This window comes from Macaca thibetana, chromosome 11 (assembly GCF_024542745.1).
Source record: "Macaca thibetana thibetana isolate TM-01 chromosome 11, ASM2454274v1, whole genome shotgun sequence".
Lineage (NCBI taxonomy): Eukaryota > Metazoa > Chordata > Mammalia > Primates > Cercopithecidae > Macaca > Macaca thibetana.
Window position 1 is genome coordinate 105,137,967 of NC_065588.1, and position 21,573 is coordinate 105,159,539.

General features: G+C 40.8%; 2 protein-coding genes across 5 annotated transcripts in view; one reads left to right on the forward strand and one right to left on the reverse strand.

The window, feature by feature from the left end:
* Positions 1 to 1,987, reverse strand: part of SVOP (SV2 related protein) — a 101,192-nt gene extending 99,205 nt beyond the window's left edge. For 2 of the 3 annotated variants that reach the window (XM_050749769.1, XM_050749770.1), the window contains exon 1: positions 1,581 to 1,880. In XM_050749769.1, the coding sequence (XP_050605726.1) occupies positions 1,581 to 1,615 (35 nt within the window). In that variant the 5' untranslated portion in view covers positions 1,616 to 1,880. Of the gene's footprint in view, positions 1 to 1,580 lie in introns of all 3 variants that reach the window. The other variant, XM_050749768.1, reaches the window with a different exon arrangement.
* Positions 1 to 21,573, forward strand: part of USP30 (ubiquitin specific peptidase 30) — a 100,397-nt gene that overhangs the window by 29,981 nt on the left and 48,843 nt on the right. For both annotated transcript variants that reach the window (XM_050749776.1, XM_050749778.1), the window contains exon 2: positions 5,043 to 5,228. In XM_050749776.1, coding sequence (XP_050605733.1) covers positions 5,176 to 5,228 — 53 coding nt within the window. In that variant the 5' untranslated portion in view covers positions 5,043 to 5,175. The remainder of the gene's footprint in view (positions 1 to 5,042; positions 5,229 to 21,573) is intronic.

Sequence of the window (21,573 nt, forward strand, 5' to 3'; positions counted from 1 at the left end):
TGGTACATTGTATTACATTCCTATAAAAACCTAAATTTTTAAATTTAAATAAGTAAAAACTTCCTATTTTTGCTTTTTATTAATTAAAGAAGGAATTGTCATGATAATGTCAGGTCTATATACCAGTAGATTAAATATACATGACCCTTTTGCAAAGTTTATATAAACATGAATCTTCGAAAAGTTCACATGGTCTGACATGATTGAAAAATTTATCCCAGGAAAACCAAAGTTCACATTTATGATATTAAATTATTTTTTATTTGGGGGTAATGGTTTTATTTTTGAACATGATATTTATTCATAATAGAAGTTGTATGTTTTCCTTGGGAAATTTGTAATCAGACCTTTACATTTTTATGTACTGTTATATCTACCTCTGAATATTATAACTAAACATGCTCTAGCATTTGTGAAATAATGCTGTATTACATAATCAAATATGCTGTTTGTGGATCAATTAGTAAAAGCTTTAAAGCAAATTTTAAATTAATTAAAAATTTTAGTGAAAATTAATTTTACACTGATTGAAAAGTAAACATTACAATCCCCTTCAGTACTCAGAGCCTCAGAGAACTATATCAGTCACACTAAAAGTCGCTTGGGAGAATTCCTCAGTAACTTATAGAAAAAAATAATCCACCATTTTTAAAGTCAAGAAAATACACACATGCTAACTATAATTTACCCTTTCTGACAATCCCAAAGGGAATCTACTCTTACCATTCAAACGGCTAGTGCTTCTAAAAATTAAAACAACTCCCACCCCAGCAATGTTCTTTTTAATGCCCCTCTCATACTCTTGGAATTTACTTAACAAATCACTATCTGCTTGAGGTAGGAAAAATCTGTAAGCCCCTCTACAAGGCCCGTGTCCTTTCAGTTGCTTGGTATTTCCCCCACATTCTCAGAGCAAATTTGGTTTTTCTTAAAAATACCCATCCTCAAAGGAGTATATTCCTGATGTTCCAACGGTGAGTCTCACTCTAGCTAGCTGCTACAAAAACCTTTCATTCAGAAGAAGGCAAGAGGTTTCACCGACCGTGCACAGCCCTCTCATTCACACACTTCATAAACAACAGGACTTTGCCCAACCCTCTCCTCTAGGAAGGCATCCCAGTTTTTTATCAACCAGTTTGCAACATCAGTATCATTCCCTTCCAAAAGACCTTGCAGAAAAATTATGGATTTCACAGCATAGGATTAGGGCTGGAAAGGACCGATGTCATTGCATAGACTCACCAATTCTGTCCACATTTCAAAACAGCAGCTAATGCTTTCTTAAAGCTCACATCTCAAAATCCCTTTAGGATTGAGAGCAATTAAAAGGGAAATCATAACCCCCGTGGTTCCCCATAAGGTCCTGACAGATCTGATAAATAGAACTGAGTCAGAGATACAGAGGCTGGGCTGCTGGGGAAGGAAAATGGCTTGTCTCCTCCAGGCCCTAATTCCTTCCTCCGAAACAGTTCCCTTTAAATTCAAGAAACCATGCAGAGATGCACCCCCCAGCCCCCTTGCAGGTTTTCGTTTTTTAAAAGAAAGCCTGTCTGCCTCTTGCTCGCCCCCATGATACTCACGGCAGCTGCCTTAGCTGGAATAAGTCCTCCTCCATGTCCGCGCTGCGGCAGGACGAGCCCTTCTCATGGCCCTTACATGGTAGTGGTGGATGACGAGCCCCCTGGTTTTCAGCACCGGGATGCTGGACAGCACCCGCGCCGCTTCCTCCCTCGAGCAGCAGCTGTTCCGGGAGGGAGCCGCTGGGGACCAGCCCACGAGACAAAGCCGCCGCCGCCAGGAGACCGCGGCGAGAGTGGGCGGAGAAGAGGAGGCGGAGGGCAGAGCGAGCTGCGCGGGGAGAGGGGGCAGGGAGAGCCCTTCTGCTCGTAGGAGTTCACAGGCTTTCTGGCTGATGGTGCATTACTGGCATGCCTATAGGGCACACCAGTCTGTGAAATGGTTGTCCGGGTACCAATGAGCACCCTTTGGTTGATCATGCCTGTCTAAATGTTTATTTGCATGGATTCATTAATGTTATCAGTATAATACTTTTGAAACCCAGGCTGCTATAACAAATACAGACATGCATTTAAGTACTGTTTACTAAGCACCTATGTGCCAGGCACTGTAATAGGTACTGGGGATATGACAGAACAAATTCGACCTGTCATTGTCATCGTGGAGCTAAGGGTCTAGTGAAATGAATCAAGAAAAGAAAAATGTAAGTCAGTTATGAGAAGACCAAAGATCACTCATTCTTTCAACAAGCGTTGTTGGGTGAATTCTACAGCCCTGACCCTGAAGAATAAAAACATGAATAAAATAAAGTCTCTGCCTTCAAGATCCTAGCCAGCTTAACGGTTCCCCTAGCTCACCTCTCACTAGAATTCCTGACCCCTTTAGAACTTAAGCTCCATGAGGTTTCACTGATGTGTCCCAAGTACTAGAACAGGGCTGGCACGCAGAAGGTACTCCGTAAATATTTGTTGAATAAATGGTTCTCAACTCAGGCTGCATGTAAGAATTGCCTGGCTCCATTTCAAACCAATTGAACTCAACTCTCTGGAGGTGGAGGCCAAGCCTGGGTATTTTTTTATTTTTTCAATATTTGTTTATTTATTTACTTTTGAGACAAGTTCTTGCTCTGTTGTCCAGGCTGGAGTTGTAGTGGCATGATCATGGCTCATTACTGCACCGACCACCTGGGCTAAAGCAATCCTCGCACCTGAACCTTCCTAGTAGCTAGGATCACAGGCTTACGCCAGCATACCCAGCTAATTTATTTATTGTAGAGATGGGGGTCTTGCTTTTTTGCCCAGGGGTCTAGAACTCTTGGACTCAAGCAATCCTTCCATCTTGGCCTCCCAAAATGCTAGGATTATAGATGTGAGTCATTGTGCCCGGCCTCAGGGTATTTTTTAAAAGCTCCCCAGCACCATGAAGTGAAAACCCCTGATCAAGTGTGAACAAATGAAAAGAAAAGCAGAAAAATTATACAACAGAAAACTACTAAGATGATCCATGATGGCAGCTGGCAAGAGCTATGAGCATGACGATTGAATGGACACTTACAAGGAACTAAAGGAAGAAGGAAACTTTTTTTTTCTTTTTTTCTTTAATTTTTAACAAAGGGTGGGGGAAGTTGGAAGAGGGTACAAGGAAACCAATCTGAGAACTGAAAACAATCTCACATCAAATCCATAAAAGGACTTGAAAATCCAAAATTGAATTGAATGTGTGCCGGGCACCCGGATATGTACTTCACCATGGTCCCCTTGATCTTTGCAATCCTATGAGCAGGTGTGATTTTTATCCTTATTTTGTAAGATGAGGAAACAAGGCTCAGAGAAGGGTAGACTTGCTTGCATGAGGTCACACAGACAGGAAAGAGTTGATCTAGACTTAAAATCCAGGCAGTCTGTCTCCACAACCTGCACCCTTAAGTGCTAGGCTTTCTCTGAGTGTCTCAAAAGAAACCATCCATTGCGGGTATAGTAGGAGAAATTGGAATTATTGAAATATTGGATAACTTTAAACAAATAGAATGTTGGAAAAACCAATTATACAGTGGTACTCAAGTTCCAATGTATTATTTATCTAGTAAATATTAATGGAGAAACAACTATGTGTCTGTCACAATGGTAGTTTGAACTTATTCATGGCTCCTTCTCATCTCATACTGGAGTCAATCACAATTTGTCCTACCCACACTTATTTCTAAAGGAATCTCTCCCCCATCCTTGCTGTGCACTACATTTGGTATCACATGATTCCTGGCCACAGCTGATTGGCTAGGAGGGTGGACACTTATCTAAAGACATCCAATCCAAACACTTGTCAGTATCCCCATTGTTGCACAGCTGGGAGAGGGAGCTGAACAATCTGGTACCTTTTCAATGATGGATTCAGATGTCTCTGAAGGTTTTTGCTTTAACTACCCCTCCTTTTCCTTCAATCCTAGTGTCAGGTGGGGCTCTCTAGGGCTCTATGAATATTCATTACGCTCATTCTAAATAGCCCCGTTAGGGGTCGGGCGCCCTGGCTCACGCCAGTAATCGCAACACTCTGGGAGGCCGAGGAGGACGGATCACTTGAGGTCAGGAGTTCCAGACCAGCCTGGCCAACATGGCAAAACCTCGTCTCCACTAAAAATAAAAAACAGCCAGGTGTGGTGGCACAGACCTGTGGTCCCAGCTACTCTAGAGGCTGAGGCAGGAAAATTGCTTGAAGCCAGGAAGCAGAGGTTGCAATGAGCTGAGATCGCACCACTGCACTCCAGCCTGGGTGACAGAGCAAGACCCTGTCTCAAAATTAAATAAATAAATAAATAGCCCCCTTTTATCATCCTATTTCAGCTTCTACTCATGTGCCTTAATCAGGAATTTTGTTTGTTTGTTTGTATGTTTTTTAGACAGAGTCTCACTCTGTCACCCAGGCTGGAGCCCCAATCTCGGTTCACTGCTACTTCCGCCTCCTGGATTCAAGCAATTCTCTGCCTCGGCCTCCCAAGTAGCTGGGATTACAGGTGCCCACCGTCACGCTCGGCTAATTTTTTTGTATTTTTAGTAAAGGTGGGGTTTCACTCTCTTGGCTTGGCTAGTCTTGAACTCCTGACCTCGTGATCCACCCACCTCGGCCTCCCAAAGTGCTGAGATTACAGGCGTGATCACCACCGCACCTGGCCAATCAGTATTTTTTGATGTTCAACAGAGACCCAGTCAAGTTCCCTTGAGGGAAAAAGGGAGTTTGCAGCCTGGAACTGGAGAGTGGTTAGAACAGGCTCAGTCCTTGGGACTCTCTTCCCAGCTCCACCTCTCCCTGGGTAGGTAACCTTGAGCAGATTGTCTAACTTTCTGTGCTTGCATTTCCTCATCAGAAATACGGGATCAATAACCGTAACTACTTCATAGGGCGGTGGTCAGAATCAAAGATAAAATGCAGGTGAAGGACTACACACTTGGATGGCACATAATAAGTGTTAGCTGTTGCAATGGTTAAATTTATTTTAATTAATTTTTTTTTTTTTTTTTTTTTGAGACAAGGTCTGGCTCTATCATCCAGGCTGGAGTGCGGTGGTGCGATCTCAGCTCATTGCCACCTCCACCTTTCAGGCTCAAGCCATCCTCCCACCTCAGCCCCCCGAATGGTGCAGTAAAATCTGCCCTCGATGTGTGAATGAGCACCGTCAAATCAGCTAGAGGCCCAGACAGAACAGAAACAGAGGAAAGGTGAGTTGATCTCTCACTCCAAGAGTGGTTTCTTCTCCTGCCCTTGGGCATCACAACTGCAGGCTCTCTAGTCTTTAGAAACCAGGACTTACACATGTGGCCCCCTTGGGTTTTTGGGCCCTTAAATTTGGCCTGAGTCATACTACCAGCATCCCAGGGTCTCCAGCTTGCAAATGGTCTATTGTGGAAATTCTCAGCCTCCCTAATTATGTCAGCCAATTCTGCTGATAAATGCCCTCCCATGTATTATATGAGAGATATCTTATCTTTATATCTATGTAATATATTATATTACATGAAGATATCTTTTATCTCATTGGTTTTGTCTATCTGGAGAGCTCTGACTAATACAGTGCTTATCATTATGCTGCTCTCTTCAACCCCCGCCCCCAAATCAATATCTTTTCTACTACCTTAAAATGTTAGCTGGCCTATGAAGGATAAGAAAAAAAGATGGTATTGGGAAAACTAAATCTTCATCAAGTTTATGGAAATCAACAGAACATGTCCAAAATTGAGAAAACAAAAACTAGCCAAATGAGATCTCATATAGAAATTTGCCTGCAGGTACTAAAAGAAGAAGCTAAAAGACTGAGGGTGGGTGGAAGTGGAACAGTGACTTTTTTTTTTTTTTTTTTTTTTTTGACCGGGTCTTGCTCTGTCGCCCAGGCTGGAGTGCAGTGGTGAGATCATAGCTCACGGCAGCCTGGACAGTAATCCTCCTGACTCAGCCGAGCTCAAGCGATTCTCCCACCTCAGCCTCCCAAGTAGCTAGGTCTACAAGTGTGCACCATCACACCTGCCTAATTTTTGTATTTTTGTAGAGACGGAGTTTTGCTTCATTGCCCAGGCTGATCTCAAACTCTTGGGCTCAAGTGATCCTCCCACCTTGGCCGAAGGTGCTGGCATTACAGGTGTGAGCCACTGACCCTTGCCTGAAGGTTTTTTTTTAATTGTAAACTTTTGGTACTATTTTATTTTTAAAACCATGTGCATCTTATTACCATGATTCTTTTAAATAATTTTTTTAATTAAAATAAATTTTTTGAAACAGGATCTGGCTCTGTTGCCCAGGCTGGTGTGCAATGGTGCAATCTCAGCTAACTGCTACCTCCACTTCCCAGGCTCAAACCATTCTCCCACCTCAGTCTCCTGAGTAGCTAGGACTGTAGGCACATGCCACCACGCCTGGCTAATTTTTGTGTTTTTGGTAGAGACAGGGCTTCACCATGTTGCAGGCTGGTCTTGAACTCCTGGGCTCAAGTGATCCACCCGCGTTGGCCTCCCAAAGTGCTGGGATACAGTTATGAGCCACTGGACCTGGCCTAAAAGTAATTTTTATTGTGGTAAGTACATATGTCTTAGCCAGCTCAGTTGCCATAACAAAATATCATAGTCTTGGTGGCTTACACAACATAATTTTTTTTTTTTTTTTTTTTTTTTTTTTTTGGAGACAGGGTCTCTCTCTGTCACTCAGGCTGGAATGTAGTGACATGATCATGGCTCACTGCAGTCTCAACCACCCAAGCTCAAGTGATCCTTCCACTTCAGCCTCCTGAGTAGCTGGGACCACAGGTGTGCACCACTATGCCCACCTAATTTTTGTATTTTTTCTGGGGAAGGAGTCTCACTATGTTGTCCAGGCTGGTCTCAAACTCCTGCGCTCAAGCCATCTACCCACCTTGGCCTCCCAAAGTGTTGAGATTACAGGCGTGAGCCACTGCACTCAGCCCAGAAATCTGTCTAACAGTTCTAGAGGCTGACAAGTTCAAGATCAAAGTACCAGTATAGTTAGGTTCTGGTGAGGGCTCTCGTCTCGGCTTGCAGATAGCCAGCTTCTCTCTGTGTGCTCACATGCTCTTTACTCGGCACATAAGCAGAAAGAGAAAGGAAGTTCTCTGGCATAGTTTCTTATAAGGGCACTATCTCATCATGTCAGCCCGCACCTGCACGACCTTCTGTAGCCCTGATTACTTCCCAAAGGCCCCATTTCCAAACACACATTATGTGGTTAGGACTTCAACATATACATTTGGAGTGGACACAAACATTCAGTCCTTAACTATGCATCATAAAGTTTGAAGTGTACAATTTAGTAGCTTCGAGTATATTAATAATGTTATATAACCGTCATGCTATTGACTTCCAGATCTTTTTTGATTATCCCAAAGAGAAACTCTACCCATTGAGTAATAACTCCCTATTCCTCCCTCCTCCCAGCCTCTGGTAACCTCTATTCTACTTTCTTTTTTATTTTTATTTTTTAGAGACAGGGTCTCACTCTTCTGTCCAGGCTGACGTGCAGTGGTGTAATCACGGTTCACTGCAGCCTCAACCTTCTGGGCAATCCTCCTGCCTCGGCCATCTGAGTAGCTGGAACTACAAGTGCATGCCACCATGCCCAGCTAAGTTTTATTTATTTATTTATTTATTTATTTATTTATTTACAGAGACAGAGTCTTGCTATGTAACCCAGGCTGGTCTCGAACTCCTGGCTTCAAGCAGTCCTCCTGCCTCAGCCTCCCAAGCTGCTGGGATTACAGGTGTGAGCCACAGAGCCAGGCTTATTCTACTTCCTATTTCTATGAATTTGCCTACTCTAGTTACCTGATAAGAGTGGAATCATACAATATTTGTCCTTTTTATGTGGCTTATTTCACTTAACATAATGTTTTCAAGGTTCATCCGTGTTGTAGCAACTATCAGAACCTCATGATTTTATATGAGTGAATAATATTTCTTTGTAGGTATATGGCACATTTTGTTAATCCATTCATCTGTTGATGGACACGTGGGCTGTTTCCACCTTTTTGGCTATTGTGAAGAATGCTGCTATAAACATTGGTCTACAGTGTATCCCTTTGAGTCCCTGTTTTCAATTCTTTTGAGTATATAAATAGGAGAAGAGTTGCTGAGTCATATGGTAACTATGTTTAAGTTTTTGAGGAACTGCCAAGCTGTTTTCTACAGCAGCTGTACCATTTCACATTCCCACCAGCAATGCACAAGGATTCCAATTTCTCCACATTCTTCTCAACACTTGTTGATAATAGCCATCCTAGTGGGTGTGAAGTGGTCTGATTTGCATTTCCCTAATAACTAACAATGTTGAGCATCTTTTCATGTGCTTATTGGCCACTGGCATATCTTCCTTGAGGAAATGTCTATACAAGTCCCTCACTCAGTTTTTAATTGAATTGTTCAGGGATTTTTGCTGTTGAGTTGCAGGAATATTCTATTAGACCGTTTTTGCATTGCTGTAAAGGAATACCTGACACTGGGTAATTTATAAAGAAAAGAGATTTAATTGGCTTACAGTCTGCAGGCTGTACAGGAAGCATGGTGCTGGCATCTGTTTCTGGTGAGGGCCTCAGGAAGCTTAAGAGTGGAAGGTGAAGCTTGATGGAAGGTGAAGGGGAGCAAGAGAGAGAGAGGGGAGGTGCCACACACTTTTTTTTTTTTTTTTTTTTTGAGATGTAGTTTCCCTCTTGTTGCCCAGACTGGAGTGCAATGGTGCGATCTCAGCTCACTGCAACCTCCGCCTACCAGGTTCAGGCAATTCTCCTGCCTCAGCCTCCTGAGTAGCTGGGATTACAGGCATGTGCCACCACACCTGGCTAATTTTTGTAATTTTATTAGAGACAGGGTTTCACCATGTTAACCAGGCTGGTCTCAAACTCCTGACCTCAGGTGATCCACCCCCCTCAGCCTCCCAAAGTGCTGGGATCACAGGCATGAGCCACTACACCCAGCTACCACACACTTTCAAACAATCAGATGTCTCGTGAACTTACCCATCACCACAGCAATGGTGCTAAGCCATTCAGGAAGGATCCACCCCCATGATCCAAACACCTCCCACTAGGCTCCACCTCCAACACTGGAGATTACATTTTAACATGAGATCTGGAGGGGACGAACATCCAAACCGTATCAAATGTCCTTGAGATTTGAAAATATTAATGTATAATTAAAATGTTGGCTTGTTGTGGTCCTTATCCAATTACACGGCATCCTTACAACTCCTGCTCAGCTCAGCTATGAATCATGTCAGGTTTCCTACCTTCTAAGAGAAGCTTCTGATTGCCACAGTACATCTTTTTAAGCCGGCTTATATGGGTCGTGGAGAGTTCTCATGGAAAGATATTAGCTGCAGCTTGGTCCAGATGTCTAGCTCTGGACCAGTCACCTGTGGCCAGTGTAAGAATTAAAGGAAGAGGAAAGAAACATGAAAAGTGGTTCAACTGTCAAAGACAAGTTTATTTTGGAGAATAAACCTGAAAGGGGCTTCCGGCCTAGTTAGGTCAGAGGCCACCCTCTCTGACAGACTAAGAGTTTTTAAGGGTTCAGGGTGGGAGAGCTTATAACAGGCTCAGAATGTTGCTCTGTCCCTTTGTCTTGCTTATCTGGGAGGGAGAGTTTTGTGTCTGTTCCCATACATCTCCCTGCCGCTGCAGGCATACCCCCTGAGACTGCATTTAGCTTCCCTATCTTAGTGCACCTAAAGGGAAAGGAATGTACTTATTACGGCCCACTGTTTTACTGGGGCCCATTGTATGAGTGTGAAGTTTGGTGGTCACCCAAGAGACTTTCCCCCCTCCCTCTGTGCCCGAGCTACCTTATCTGTGTTTCACTGTCTGCTCTTTCTGGCTGCTTATTGTTAGAAGAGAAGTGATTTCCTTGAAATGCATGAGGTTAGAAAGGGAGCTGGAACAAAGTGGCAGTGTTTGTCCAAGATGACGGTGCTCCTGCTCTGTCAGCCAGAGTATATGGCAGTCCATAACAGAGAACACAACTGCTGAGGAGGCAGGGCTGTGGGTAGGGCCGGTTCCTAGAAGGTAGGGTGAGAGGGGCAAGCTTTGATTGATATTAATTATACCCTATCTGCTAAGGCCTCTGAGAAAGTTCCCCAAGTTCTCCAGTCCTCCCATAGTCCCTCTTCTCCCATCTGTACAACACTCTACATTCTTAACCAAGCAAATAGTTTATTTCCAGTAATCATTGTTGAAATACATGTTAAACTACATTTTCAGCCGCTGAACACATGTTCACCTTCTTCCTGCAAGTTACACTGTAAGATTAAGGCAGGGAACCTACTTTATACCTTTCCCACACCTACAAAAATCCTGTCACCCTGCCCAGCTGTCAGTCATTGTGTACTGGGCATCAGCTTTGGAGTCAGAAACACTCAGCTCTGTGACTTACTACCTGTGTGACAGTGGACAGGTTATCTTCCCTCTTTGAGTCTCAGTTGCATCATCTGTCAAACAGAGACAGATACCAACCTGCAGCTCTGTTGTGTGGATTAAACAAGATGATGGATATTCATGTGCATGGCAAATGATTGTATGAAACAAATATATGTCAAACCCCTACTATAAGCAAGATCTTAATACAAGATCTAAAAACAAATTTTTGAAAGAAAGGGAATATAGGGAGATGTTTGATCAAGGTGTACAAAGTTTCTTTCATTTATACAAGACAAATAAATTCTGGAGATCTAATGTACAGCATGGTAACTGTAGGTAACGATACTTGAAATTTCTTAAAAGGGTAGATTCTAAATGTTTTCACCAGACACACACACAAAAAGGTAGGTTGTTTGTTTGTTTGTTTTTTGAGACAGAGTCTCACTCTGTCACCAGGCTGGAGTGCAGTGGCGCTATCTCGGCTCACTGCAACCTCCACCTACCAGGTTCAAGCAATGCTCTGCCTCAGTTTCCCGACTAGCTGGGATTACAAGCACCCGCCACCATGCCCAGCTAATTTTTGTATTTTTAGTAGAGACAGGGTTTCACCAACTTGGTCAGGCTGGTCTTGAACTCCTGACCTCGTGATCCACCCGCCTCGGCCTCCGTAAGTGCTGGGATTACAGGCATGAGCCACTGTGCCCGGCCGATTGTGATTCTTTTACAATGTACGCATATATCAAATCATCAAGTTGTACATCTTAAATATATACAGTATTGTTAAAATCAGGGGACACTGAGCAAAGGGTATACCAGAACCCTCTGTTCTGTCTTTACAACTCTCCTGTAAATCCAAAATTATTCCAAAATAAAAAGTTTAATTTAAAAAAGTAAAAAAACACAACATACTTTTGAGCCATCTTAATATAGTATATTTTGTAGAACTAGATAAAATGTTCAACGTCTATTTAAAATTTTAATTTATTAATTGACGACATGCATTTAAAACGGCACATTACATAAAACAACAACCCATTTACAAATGCTACTTTTGTCCGTCACATTTATGGAACAGTTTCATTCAAACTCTACACATGTGTCCTCAATGGTGTTGTCTTTGTCATGCTGGGTCCACTTTCTTACTCACTTAACTCAGTTTTTTCCGGATCACATCATCTTCACTTCCAATTCAGCTGCATGAGATATAGCCCTTTTAAAATTTGCCACTGACAGTTCCTTTAAAAGTTAAACATAGAATTACTCTATGATCTGGCAATTCCACTCCTAGGTATATACGAAAAGAGTTAAAAACAGGGACTCGAACAAAAACATGAACAACAAATGTTCATAGTAGCATTATTCACAATAGCCAAACAGTGGAAGCAACCCATGTGTCCATCAAGAGATGAATGGGTAAACAAAATGTGATCTATCCATGCAATGGAATGTCATTCAGACATACAAATGAATGACATTCCAATAGAAGCTGCAATATGGATGAGGCTTGAAAACATTATGCTTAGTGAGCTAAGCCAGTAACAACAAAAAAAATTGCATGATTCTCCTTAAATGAGGTCTCAAAAGTAGTCAAACTCTAGAAACAGAAGGTAGAGACAAGGTGTGGTTACTCAGGCTTGTAATCCCAGCACTTTGGGAGGCCAAGGCAGGAGGATTGCTTGAACCCAGGAGTTTGAGACCAGCCCTGGCAATATAGCAAGACATCATCGCTAGAATTTTTTTTTTAATTAGTCAGGTGTGGTAGTGTGCATCTGTAGTCTCAGCTACTTGGGAGACTGAGGTAGGAGGATCACTTGAGCCTAGGCAGTCAAAGCTACAGTGAGCCATGATTGTGCCACTGCACTCCAAACTGGGTGACAGAGTGAGACTCTGTCAAAAAAAAATAAAAAAGAGAGAGAGAGAAGAAGAGGAAGAGGAAGAAGAAGAGGAAGAGGAAGAAGAAGAGGAAGAAGAAGAAGAAGAAGAAGAAGAAGAAGAAGAAGAAGAAGAAGAAGAAGAAGAAGAAGAAGAAGAAGAAGAAGAAGAAGAAGAAGAAGAAGAAGAAGAAGAAAAGAGAGAGAGAGAATGTGGTTACCAACCACTGGTTGGGGACAGGGGGAAATGGGAATGGTTGCTCAAAGTTCTAGAGATCTGTTGCACAACAATGTGCATGTAGTTAACACGTGGTACTCCACACTGAAACATGGTTGAAATGGTAAATTGGATATTATGTGTTCTTTATTACAATAAACTAAGTGTCTATTGTAAATCAAAAGGGTAGTTCATTTATGTATAATTTTGCCACAATTTTTTAAACTGCCATTTAAAATATTAGGCTAACTCATGAGCACCATTCTTGATAACAAAGCAGTCGCTTTTGTCACTTGTGCGTATTTGTATTTGTTGTTCCCACAACTTAACAACTTATGTATTGCTTTTTTAAAAGTTGTATTTAAAAGACTTGGCTTACAATAACTTTCACTCCTTGTGATTGTGAGGTCATATACCCAGGAATAATAATTAAATCAATGCACCATTTTATTGTTCCCTCACCTTAAAAAAAAAAAACTAATTCCATTAGATGACCTTTTCTAAAACTTAGCAGATTATCATCTCAGCTAATAGGTCTTCCCCAGAATAAAGAATTGCCATGACACCCTGTAATATGATTTTTGTAAAGACTCAAATATAAGATGACTTCCTCCTTATATTATAGAATTTTCTCTTTTATGATAAATTTTCCCCAAAACACAGGGAAATAGAGACTTTGTATATTTAGTATCTTCCCTCAAATACTTGCTACGTGATCATCATTCCACCCATTTTTAGCCCACTTTCACTCAGCTCCATGAACTGGTAGAAGCAAAAAGAATTGACCTGAGGCTGGGTGAGGTGGCTCGTGCCTGTAAAACCAGCACTTTGGGAGGCTGAGGCGGGCAGATCACAAGGTCAGAAGTTCGAGACCAGCCTGGCCAACATGGTGAAACCCCCATCTCTACTAAAAATTAGCCAGGCATGGTGGTGCGTGCTTATAATCCCAGCTACTCTGGAGGCTGAGGTAGGAGAATTGCTTGATCCTGGGAGGCGGAGGAAGCAGTAAGCCAAGATCATACCACTGCACTCCAGCCTGGGCGACAGAGTGAGACTCCATCTCAAAAAAAAAAAAAAAAAAAAAAAAAAAAAAAGAATTGACCTGAAAAGTCGGAAAGCAAATCAGAACTATTCTGGAAAGAAAAAAAAAAAAAAAGGTTCAAGCTGTGAAGATAACCTTAAACAAAAAATCCACTTTCAATTCACCATCCTATCTTTCACCATACTCATCCCCAAAGATTTGCGTTGTGGGCATTTAAAAAATGCTTGTTAAACCAATCAAAACAAATGAATCTCCCATCCAGGTGAGGAGGGATCCAGGCTCTATTTCAATACATGGAAAGCAGAGGTGGCAAATTAGAAGTCCATAAATGGAGCGGCCAAGCCATCCTGGTTTGCCCAGAATTTCGCCTGTTTTAGCATCGAAAGTCCTATGTCCTAGGAAACCCCTCAGTCCCAAGCAAGCTTTGACAGTTGGTCACTCTATGACCATAAGGCAAATCTGGCATAGAAATGTGTTTTGAGTAGCCTGAAGGATTAGAAAAATTACTTTTAAATCTAAGAGTTGAAACCACAAAACTCTTAAAAGAAAGCACGGGAATAGATCTTCATGACCTTGGGCTAGGCAATGGTTTCTTAGACACGACATCAAAAGCACAACTAATGAAAGAACAAATAATAGATACATTGGACTATATCAAAGCCAAAAACTTCTGTGCTGCATATGCCATCAAAAATGTGAAATGACAACCCACAGAATGGGAGAAAAGATTTGCAAATCATATATCTGATAAGAGATTTGCATTCAAAATATAGAAAAATCTCTTGTGACTCAATAATAAAAAGACAAATAACCTAATTTAAAAATGGGCAAAGTATCTGAACAGACATTTCTCCAAAGAAGATATAAATATGACCAATAAGCACATGAAAAGATGCTCCACATCACTAGTCACTCAGAAAATGCAAATCAAAACCATGAGATACCATTTCATACCCACTAGGATGGTTAGAATTAAAAAGGCAGACAATAACTAGTGTTGGCAAGGATGTGGATAAATTGGAACCATTGTACACTGTCAGTGGGAATGTAAACTGGTGTAGCCGCTATGAAAAACAATTTGGCAACTCCTCAAAAGTTTGAAATAGAGTTATCATCTGATCCAGCAATACCACTGCTGAGTGAATACCCAAGAGAAATAAAAACATGCTCCATGCAGGCTGGGTGCGGTGGCTTACGCCTATAATCCTAGCACTTTTTGGGAGGCTGAGGCAGGTGAATCGCTTGAGCTCAGGAGTTCCAAACCAGCCTGGGCAACATGGTGAAACCCATCTCTACAAAAAAAAAAAAAAAATTACCTGGGCATAGTGGCTTGTGCCTGTAATCCCGGCTGCTTGGGAGTGTGGCTTGAGCTCAGGAAGCAGAGGTTGCAGTGAGCCAAGATTGTAGCACTGCACTCCAGCCTGGGAGACAGAATGAGATACTGTCTTAAAAAACAAAATAAATGCTCTATGCAAAACTTGTATTTAAATGTTCATAGCATTATTATTCATAATAGCCAGAAATTGGAAACAAGTCAAATGTTTATCAAATGATATGAACGGATAAACAAAATGTGGTATACCCATACAATGGAATATTATTTGTTAATAAAAAAGAAGTGCAGTACTGATTCATGGTGTAACATGGAAGAACCTTAAAAACATTGTGTTAGGTGAAACAATCCAGACATAGAAGGCCACATGTTGCACATATTGTGTGAATTCATTTACATGCAACATCCAGAATAGACAAATCCATAGAGACAGAGAGTATCAGTGGTTGTTTAGGAATGGGGTGGGGGAGGCGGAATGGGGATTGACTGCTAATATATATGAGGACTCTTTTAGAGGGGACAAAAATGTCCTCAAAGTAAATGTGATAGTTGCACAACCCTGTGAATATGCTTTTAAAAACCCCTACTAAATTGCACACTTCAAAGGCAGTTCAAAGGCAGTTGCCTCCAGCCCACCACATTATTCATCTGTCTAGGAAGTGGGGGCATGCCAAAAACCAGATGAGTTTTATTTCACACCAGAGCAATGCATCATGATTTCTCCCCTTAGATTCTTAAAACAACAGTGAATATTTTAAAGGAGACTGGAATAGAGATTGACAAGCTGCCCCTTAGCCTGAAATACTGAAAACAAAAAGCATGTGCTATATACAAGCAGTTCCCCAATGAACTGTGTTCTAAATCCTATTCTTACCAAGACAATATTCTACCGGTTATGAAAATGGCACTTAATTTTTTAAAAAGAAGCCCATGGATTTAAATTCAAGAAACGGACTTGTCTTTTTTTCTTTGAAACTTAAGTTGGAGTGTCAGAGTCAAATAAAATATAGAGGTGAACCTCTAAACTTAAAACATGTTATTTGAGAAGGAAGAATTATACTTCAAGGCATACACATAGACCGGGTAGTCTTCAGTATGCATAAAGAACAAGCAAAGTTTGGAGGTTTTGTAAAATGGAGAAATGTTATGTATTATTTAGAAAGAAAGTTCATTGGCACTGGTCAAGTTTGGAGGAGCTGGCAAGTTCTGACTGATAAGTGACAGGGGTGGGTAAAATTAGTCTTAGCGTCACAGCAGGTTGTTTTAGTAACACTGGTTTCAGGTTACAGCAGGCAGTTTGAGCAGACAGGCTTGCAGAGAATTATTAATACAGCCTTGGAACAATGCTATGTGCCCTGAGTACTTTTTCTCCCTGGCCTCTTGACTCTGTTTCAGTTGGGTATGACAAGAATGACCCAATTCTTTTGATCAAATTTCACATGATTTAAATTTAAAAAAAGGGTGAGGGGAATAAAACATTGATGGAAAGTCCCTAGTCTGCTAGCCATGCTGATGGGGTGGCACTTCCATCTGGAGTCACTCCCAGATCCCTGGCACTGTGCTGGGAACAGGTAAGTACCTCTTGACTTTGCCACAGAAGCTAGTAAAAAGGTGAGGCTTGGTTAAGAGGTTAAGCCCTTGTTAAATAATGTAAAGATGCACAACTTTAAAGAGTCCCTTGGTCACATAGCTCATCCCTCCATGAAAATTCAAGATGTCTAATCAGTACAATAACTAGGGAGGCCGAAAAGGTCAGAGAGAAAAACTGTGTAGCTTGCTCAAAGGGCAAACTCCAGAAGTCTCCTAGTAAAACCCTAATCCCTCAGATAATGTGTTCCCAGAGGGCCGTAACATAAACAAGAGGAAGAGGTGATTCCGAAGCTGGTGAACCTGTCCAGACCTAAGGAAAAGCTCAGCAAACAAAAGCAGCTCAACGTGTCTGAGTCGTTCTTACCAAAGAAATAGTGATCTTCTCTCCACAATATTGTGACTCGTACCTCATGTTTTTATTTTTACTCAAAGTATTTTCTAATTTCCCTTGTTAATGTTTCCTTTACCTATTGGCTATTTAGGAATGTGTTGTTTAATTTCCACATATCTATAAAATTTCCCAAATGCCTGTGTGTTATTGATTTCTAATTTCGATCCATTGCAGTTAGAGAACATATTTTATATGATTTCAATTCTTTTAAATTTGGAGGCTTGTTTTATGGCCTAATATACCGTCTGTCTTGAGGAATGTTTCATGAGCCACTTGAGAAGAAAGTGCATTCTGTAGGCCAGGTGTGGTGGCTCATGCCTATAATCCCAACACTTTGGGAGACTGAGGTGGGAGGATCGCTTGAGCCCATGAGTTCAAGACCAGCCTGGGCAACATAGTGAGACCCCCATTTCTAATAAAAAAGAAAGAAAGAGAGAAAATGCATTCTGCTACTGTTGGGTGATGTGCTCCATAGAAGTCTGTTAGAAATAGTCAGTTTATAGTGTTGTTCACATCTGCTATTTCCTTGTTGATCTTCTGTGTAGTCGTTCTATCCATTATTGAAAGTAGGGTATAGCAGTCTCCAACTATTACCGTTAAATTGTCTATTTCTCCCTTTAATTCTGTCCTTTTTTTTTTCATTGTATTTTGAGGCTGTGTTGTTAAGTGCATGTATGATTACGATTGTCTTATCTTCTTAATGAATTGGCTCTTTTATCTTTATAAAGTTTTTTTGGTTTTGAGTAACAATTTTTGTCTCAACATCTATTTTGTCTGATATTAGTGTAGTTACTTCAGCTCTCTTTTGGTTGCTATTTGAATGATACCACTTTTCCCATCCATTTACTTTTAACCTATTTGTGTCTATGAATCTAAAATGAGACTCTTGAAGATAGAATATAGTTGGATTATGTTGGTTTTCTTTCGTTTTGCCAATCTCTGACTTGTAATTGTAGAATTTAATCCATTCAAATTTAATGTAAAAAATTAATGTAATCACCAATAATGTAGGATTTACATTTTGCTATTTGCTTTCAATATGTCCTGTCTTTTTTGTTCCTCAGTTCCTCCATTACTGTCTTCTTTTGTGGTATATATTTTCTAGTGTAGTATTTTATTTCCCTTGTCTTGTCTTTCACTATATATTTTTGAGTTATTTTCTTAGTAGTTGCCCTGGAGATTACCATTACCATTTCTATTTATTTATTTACATTTTATTTCATTTTATTTTATTTTATTCTTGACATGGAGTCTCGCTCTGTCACTGGAGTACAGTGGCGCGATCTCGGCTCACTACAACCTCCGCCTCCCAGGTTCAAGTGATTGTCTTGCCTCAGCCTCCTGAGTAGTTGGGACTACAAGCACCTGCCACCACGCCTAGCTAATTTTTGTATTTTTAGTAGAGATGGGGTTTCACCATGTAGGCCAGAATGGTCTTGATCTCTTGACCTCATAATCAGTCTGCCTCGGCCTCCCAAAGTACTGGGATTACAGGTGTGAGCCACCACACCCAGCCACCATTTTGATTTCTAACAATCTAGTTTGGATTAATGCCAACTTAATTTCAATAGTATATTAAAACATTGCTCATACGTATCTCATTTCCCCTTAAGCTGTCATTGTTCAGATTACATCTTTAGGCAATGTGTGCCAATCAGCATAAATGTATAATTATTGCTTTATGCAGTTGTCTTTAAAATCAGATACACAAAAAAATTGTATACAAAAAATACAGGGCCAGGTACAATGACTCATGTCTGCAATCCCAGCACTTTGGGTGGCCTAGGTGTGAGAATTGCTTGAGCTCAGGAATTCCAGACCTGGGCAACATAGTGAGACCTCATCTCTGCAAAAAATAAACAAAATTAGCTGGACATGGTGGCACGTGCCTGTAGTCCCAGCTACTTGGGAGGCTGAGGTGGGACGATTGCTTGAGCCCAGGAGGTTGAGGCTGCAGTGAGTCAAAGTTTCACCATTGCACTCTAGCTTGGGTGACAGAGTAAGACCCTGTCTCAAAAAATATGTGTATATTTACACTTTCTTTTATGTTTACCTATGTAGCCAGCTTTATTGATGCTCCTTATTTCCCCATGTGCGTTTGAATTACTGTTAGTACCCTTTCATTTTAGCCTGAAATGTTCCTTTTAGCATTTCTTTCTTTCTTTCTTTCTTTTTTTTTGAGGGAGTCTCGCTCTGTCCCCCAGGTTGGAGTATAGTGGTGTGATCTCAGCTCACTGCAACCTCCACCTCCCGGGTTCAAGGGATTTTCCTGCCTCAGCCTCCCGAGTAGCTGGGATTACAGGTGTGAACCATGCCCAGCTAATTTTTGTATTTTGGGTAGAGATGGGGTTTTACCATGTTGGCCAGGCTGGTCTCGAACTTCTGCCCTCAAGTGATCTGCCCACCTCAGCCTCCCAAAGTGCTGGGATTACAGGTGCCCTTTAATATTTCTTATAGGGCAAGTCTGCTAGTTACAAATCTCTCTGTTTTGTTTTGTTTGAGAATCTGGGAATGTCTTAATTCCTTCTTCATTTTTAAAGGATAGTTTTGCCAGATATGGTATTCTTCGTTGACAGCTTTGTTTTCTTTTAATACTTTCAATATGTCCTTCTACTACCTTTGGACCACCATGGTTTCTGATGCGAAATTAGCTGTCAGTCTTATTAAGGATACCTTTTAGGTCAGGGTTGCTTCTCTCTGCTTTCAAAATTGTCTTTGGCTTTCTACTGTTCAATTGGAATGTGTCTGGATGTGAACCTCTTTGAGTAGATCCTCTTGGAATTCACTGAGCTTCTTTGATGTATAGATTAATGTTTTCCATGAAATTGTGGAAGTTTGGGGTCATTTATTTCTTCAAGTATTTTTCTTCCCTTTTGTTTTTCTCCTTTTTTTCTGGGATTACCATTATGCCTAAATTGGTATGCTTGATGGAGTCCCACAGGTCTCTGAGCCTATGTTCATTTTCCTTCAATCCTTTTTCCTTCCATTCCTCATCTCAATGGACCTATCTTCATGTTCATTGATTCTTTGCTTACCTGTTCAAATCTGCTGCTGTGCTCTCTAGTGAATTTTTCATTTCAGTTATTCTCCTTTTCAACTTCAGAATTTCTACTTTATTCCTTTTAATAATTTCTCTTTATTAATATTCTCAATTTGAGGAGACATTGTTCTCATTCTTTCCCTTAGATCTTTATGTCTAATTTCCTTTGATCATATGTAAAATATATTGAAAGTCTTTGTTTCATAAGTTCAATGTCTGGGCTTCCTCAAACACAGGTTTTATTGTTTTTCGTCCTGTGCATAGGACTTACTTTTTTTGTTTCTTTGCATGTGTCATAATTTTTTTTATTGAAAGCTGAGCATTTTATATAATATAATATGGCAACTCTGGAAATCAGATTCTCCTCCCTCCTCAGGGCTTGTTGTTGGCCTGTTGTAGTTGCTGCTGCCTGTTGTAGTTGCTGTTTGTTTTGTGACTTTTCTGAACTAATTTAATAAGCTCAGTTAGTGGCCCATAGGTGTGGCCACTGAAAACTCAGATAGTTTAGTGGTCAGCTAATGATTGGATAGAGAGTTCCTTAAATGCCTGGAACTGCCTGGAACCAGTAAATCTTCCAGGCTTTGCCAGGGAGTGCCATGTATGTGTTGGGGCACACCTTCAACACTCAACCTGTCAGCTGAAAACTCTGCCTTAGCCTTCGCTTCCTGCTTATGTCAACCATCAAGGTCAGTCAGATGTGATAACTTAGGGCCATCTTAGGTTTATCCTGAGCATGTAGAGAGCCCTGCACATGTGTATGTCCTTCTAGATACTCAGAAATACGTCTGAATTTTTCAAAGCCCCTGAATATCTCATTCCTTAGATTTTCTTCTTTTTTTTCTTCCATTTTTGTTTTAAGTTCCAGGGTACATGTGCAGGATATGCAGGTTTGTTACATAAGGTAAAAGTGTGCCATGGTGGTTTGCTGCACAGATCAACCTATCACCTAGGTATCAACTATTCATTAGCTATTTTTCCTGATGCTCTACCTCCCCCCAGCCCTCTAAAGGCCCCAGTGTATGTTCCCATTCAGCTCCCACTTGAAAGTGATAACATGTGGTGTTTGATTTCTGTTCCTGGATCAGCTCCATCCATGTCTCTGCCAAGGACATAATCTCATTCATTTTTATGGTTGCATAGTATTCCATGATGTATATGTACCACATTATCTTTATCCATTCTATCATTGATGAGCATTTGGGTTGAACCCATGTCTTTGCTATTATAAATAGCACACATTTTCCTTTTAAGCTTTTTTCCCTTTTAAGCTTTTTGCTAGTCTAATTTTTTTTTTTTTTTGCTGCAGTTGTTATTTATTTCTTCAGCAATGAATGTTATTTATTAAACTACTTACCTGCAATGTTTCAACAAACAGTCTGTGTGGGCTTATATTTCCCTTTCTCTTGGATAAATAAATACCTAGAAGAGGAATGGTTGGATCATTATGATAAGTTAATGTTTCTCTTTATATGAATCTGCCAAATAGTTTCCCAAAGTATATCATTTTACATTCCTGCTAGCAATGTATGATATCCAGTTGCTCCAAATTCTCACCAGCAAGTGATATTATCAGTTTCTTTAATTTTAGCCATTCTAATGGATGTGTGGTGGTATTATATTATGGTGTTAAATTTTGTATCCCTGATGACTAGTGATGTTGACCGTCTTTTCA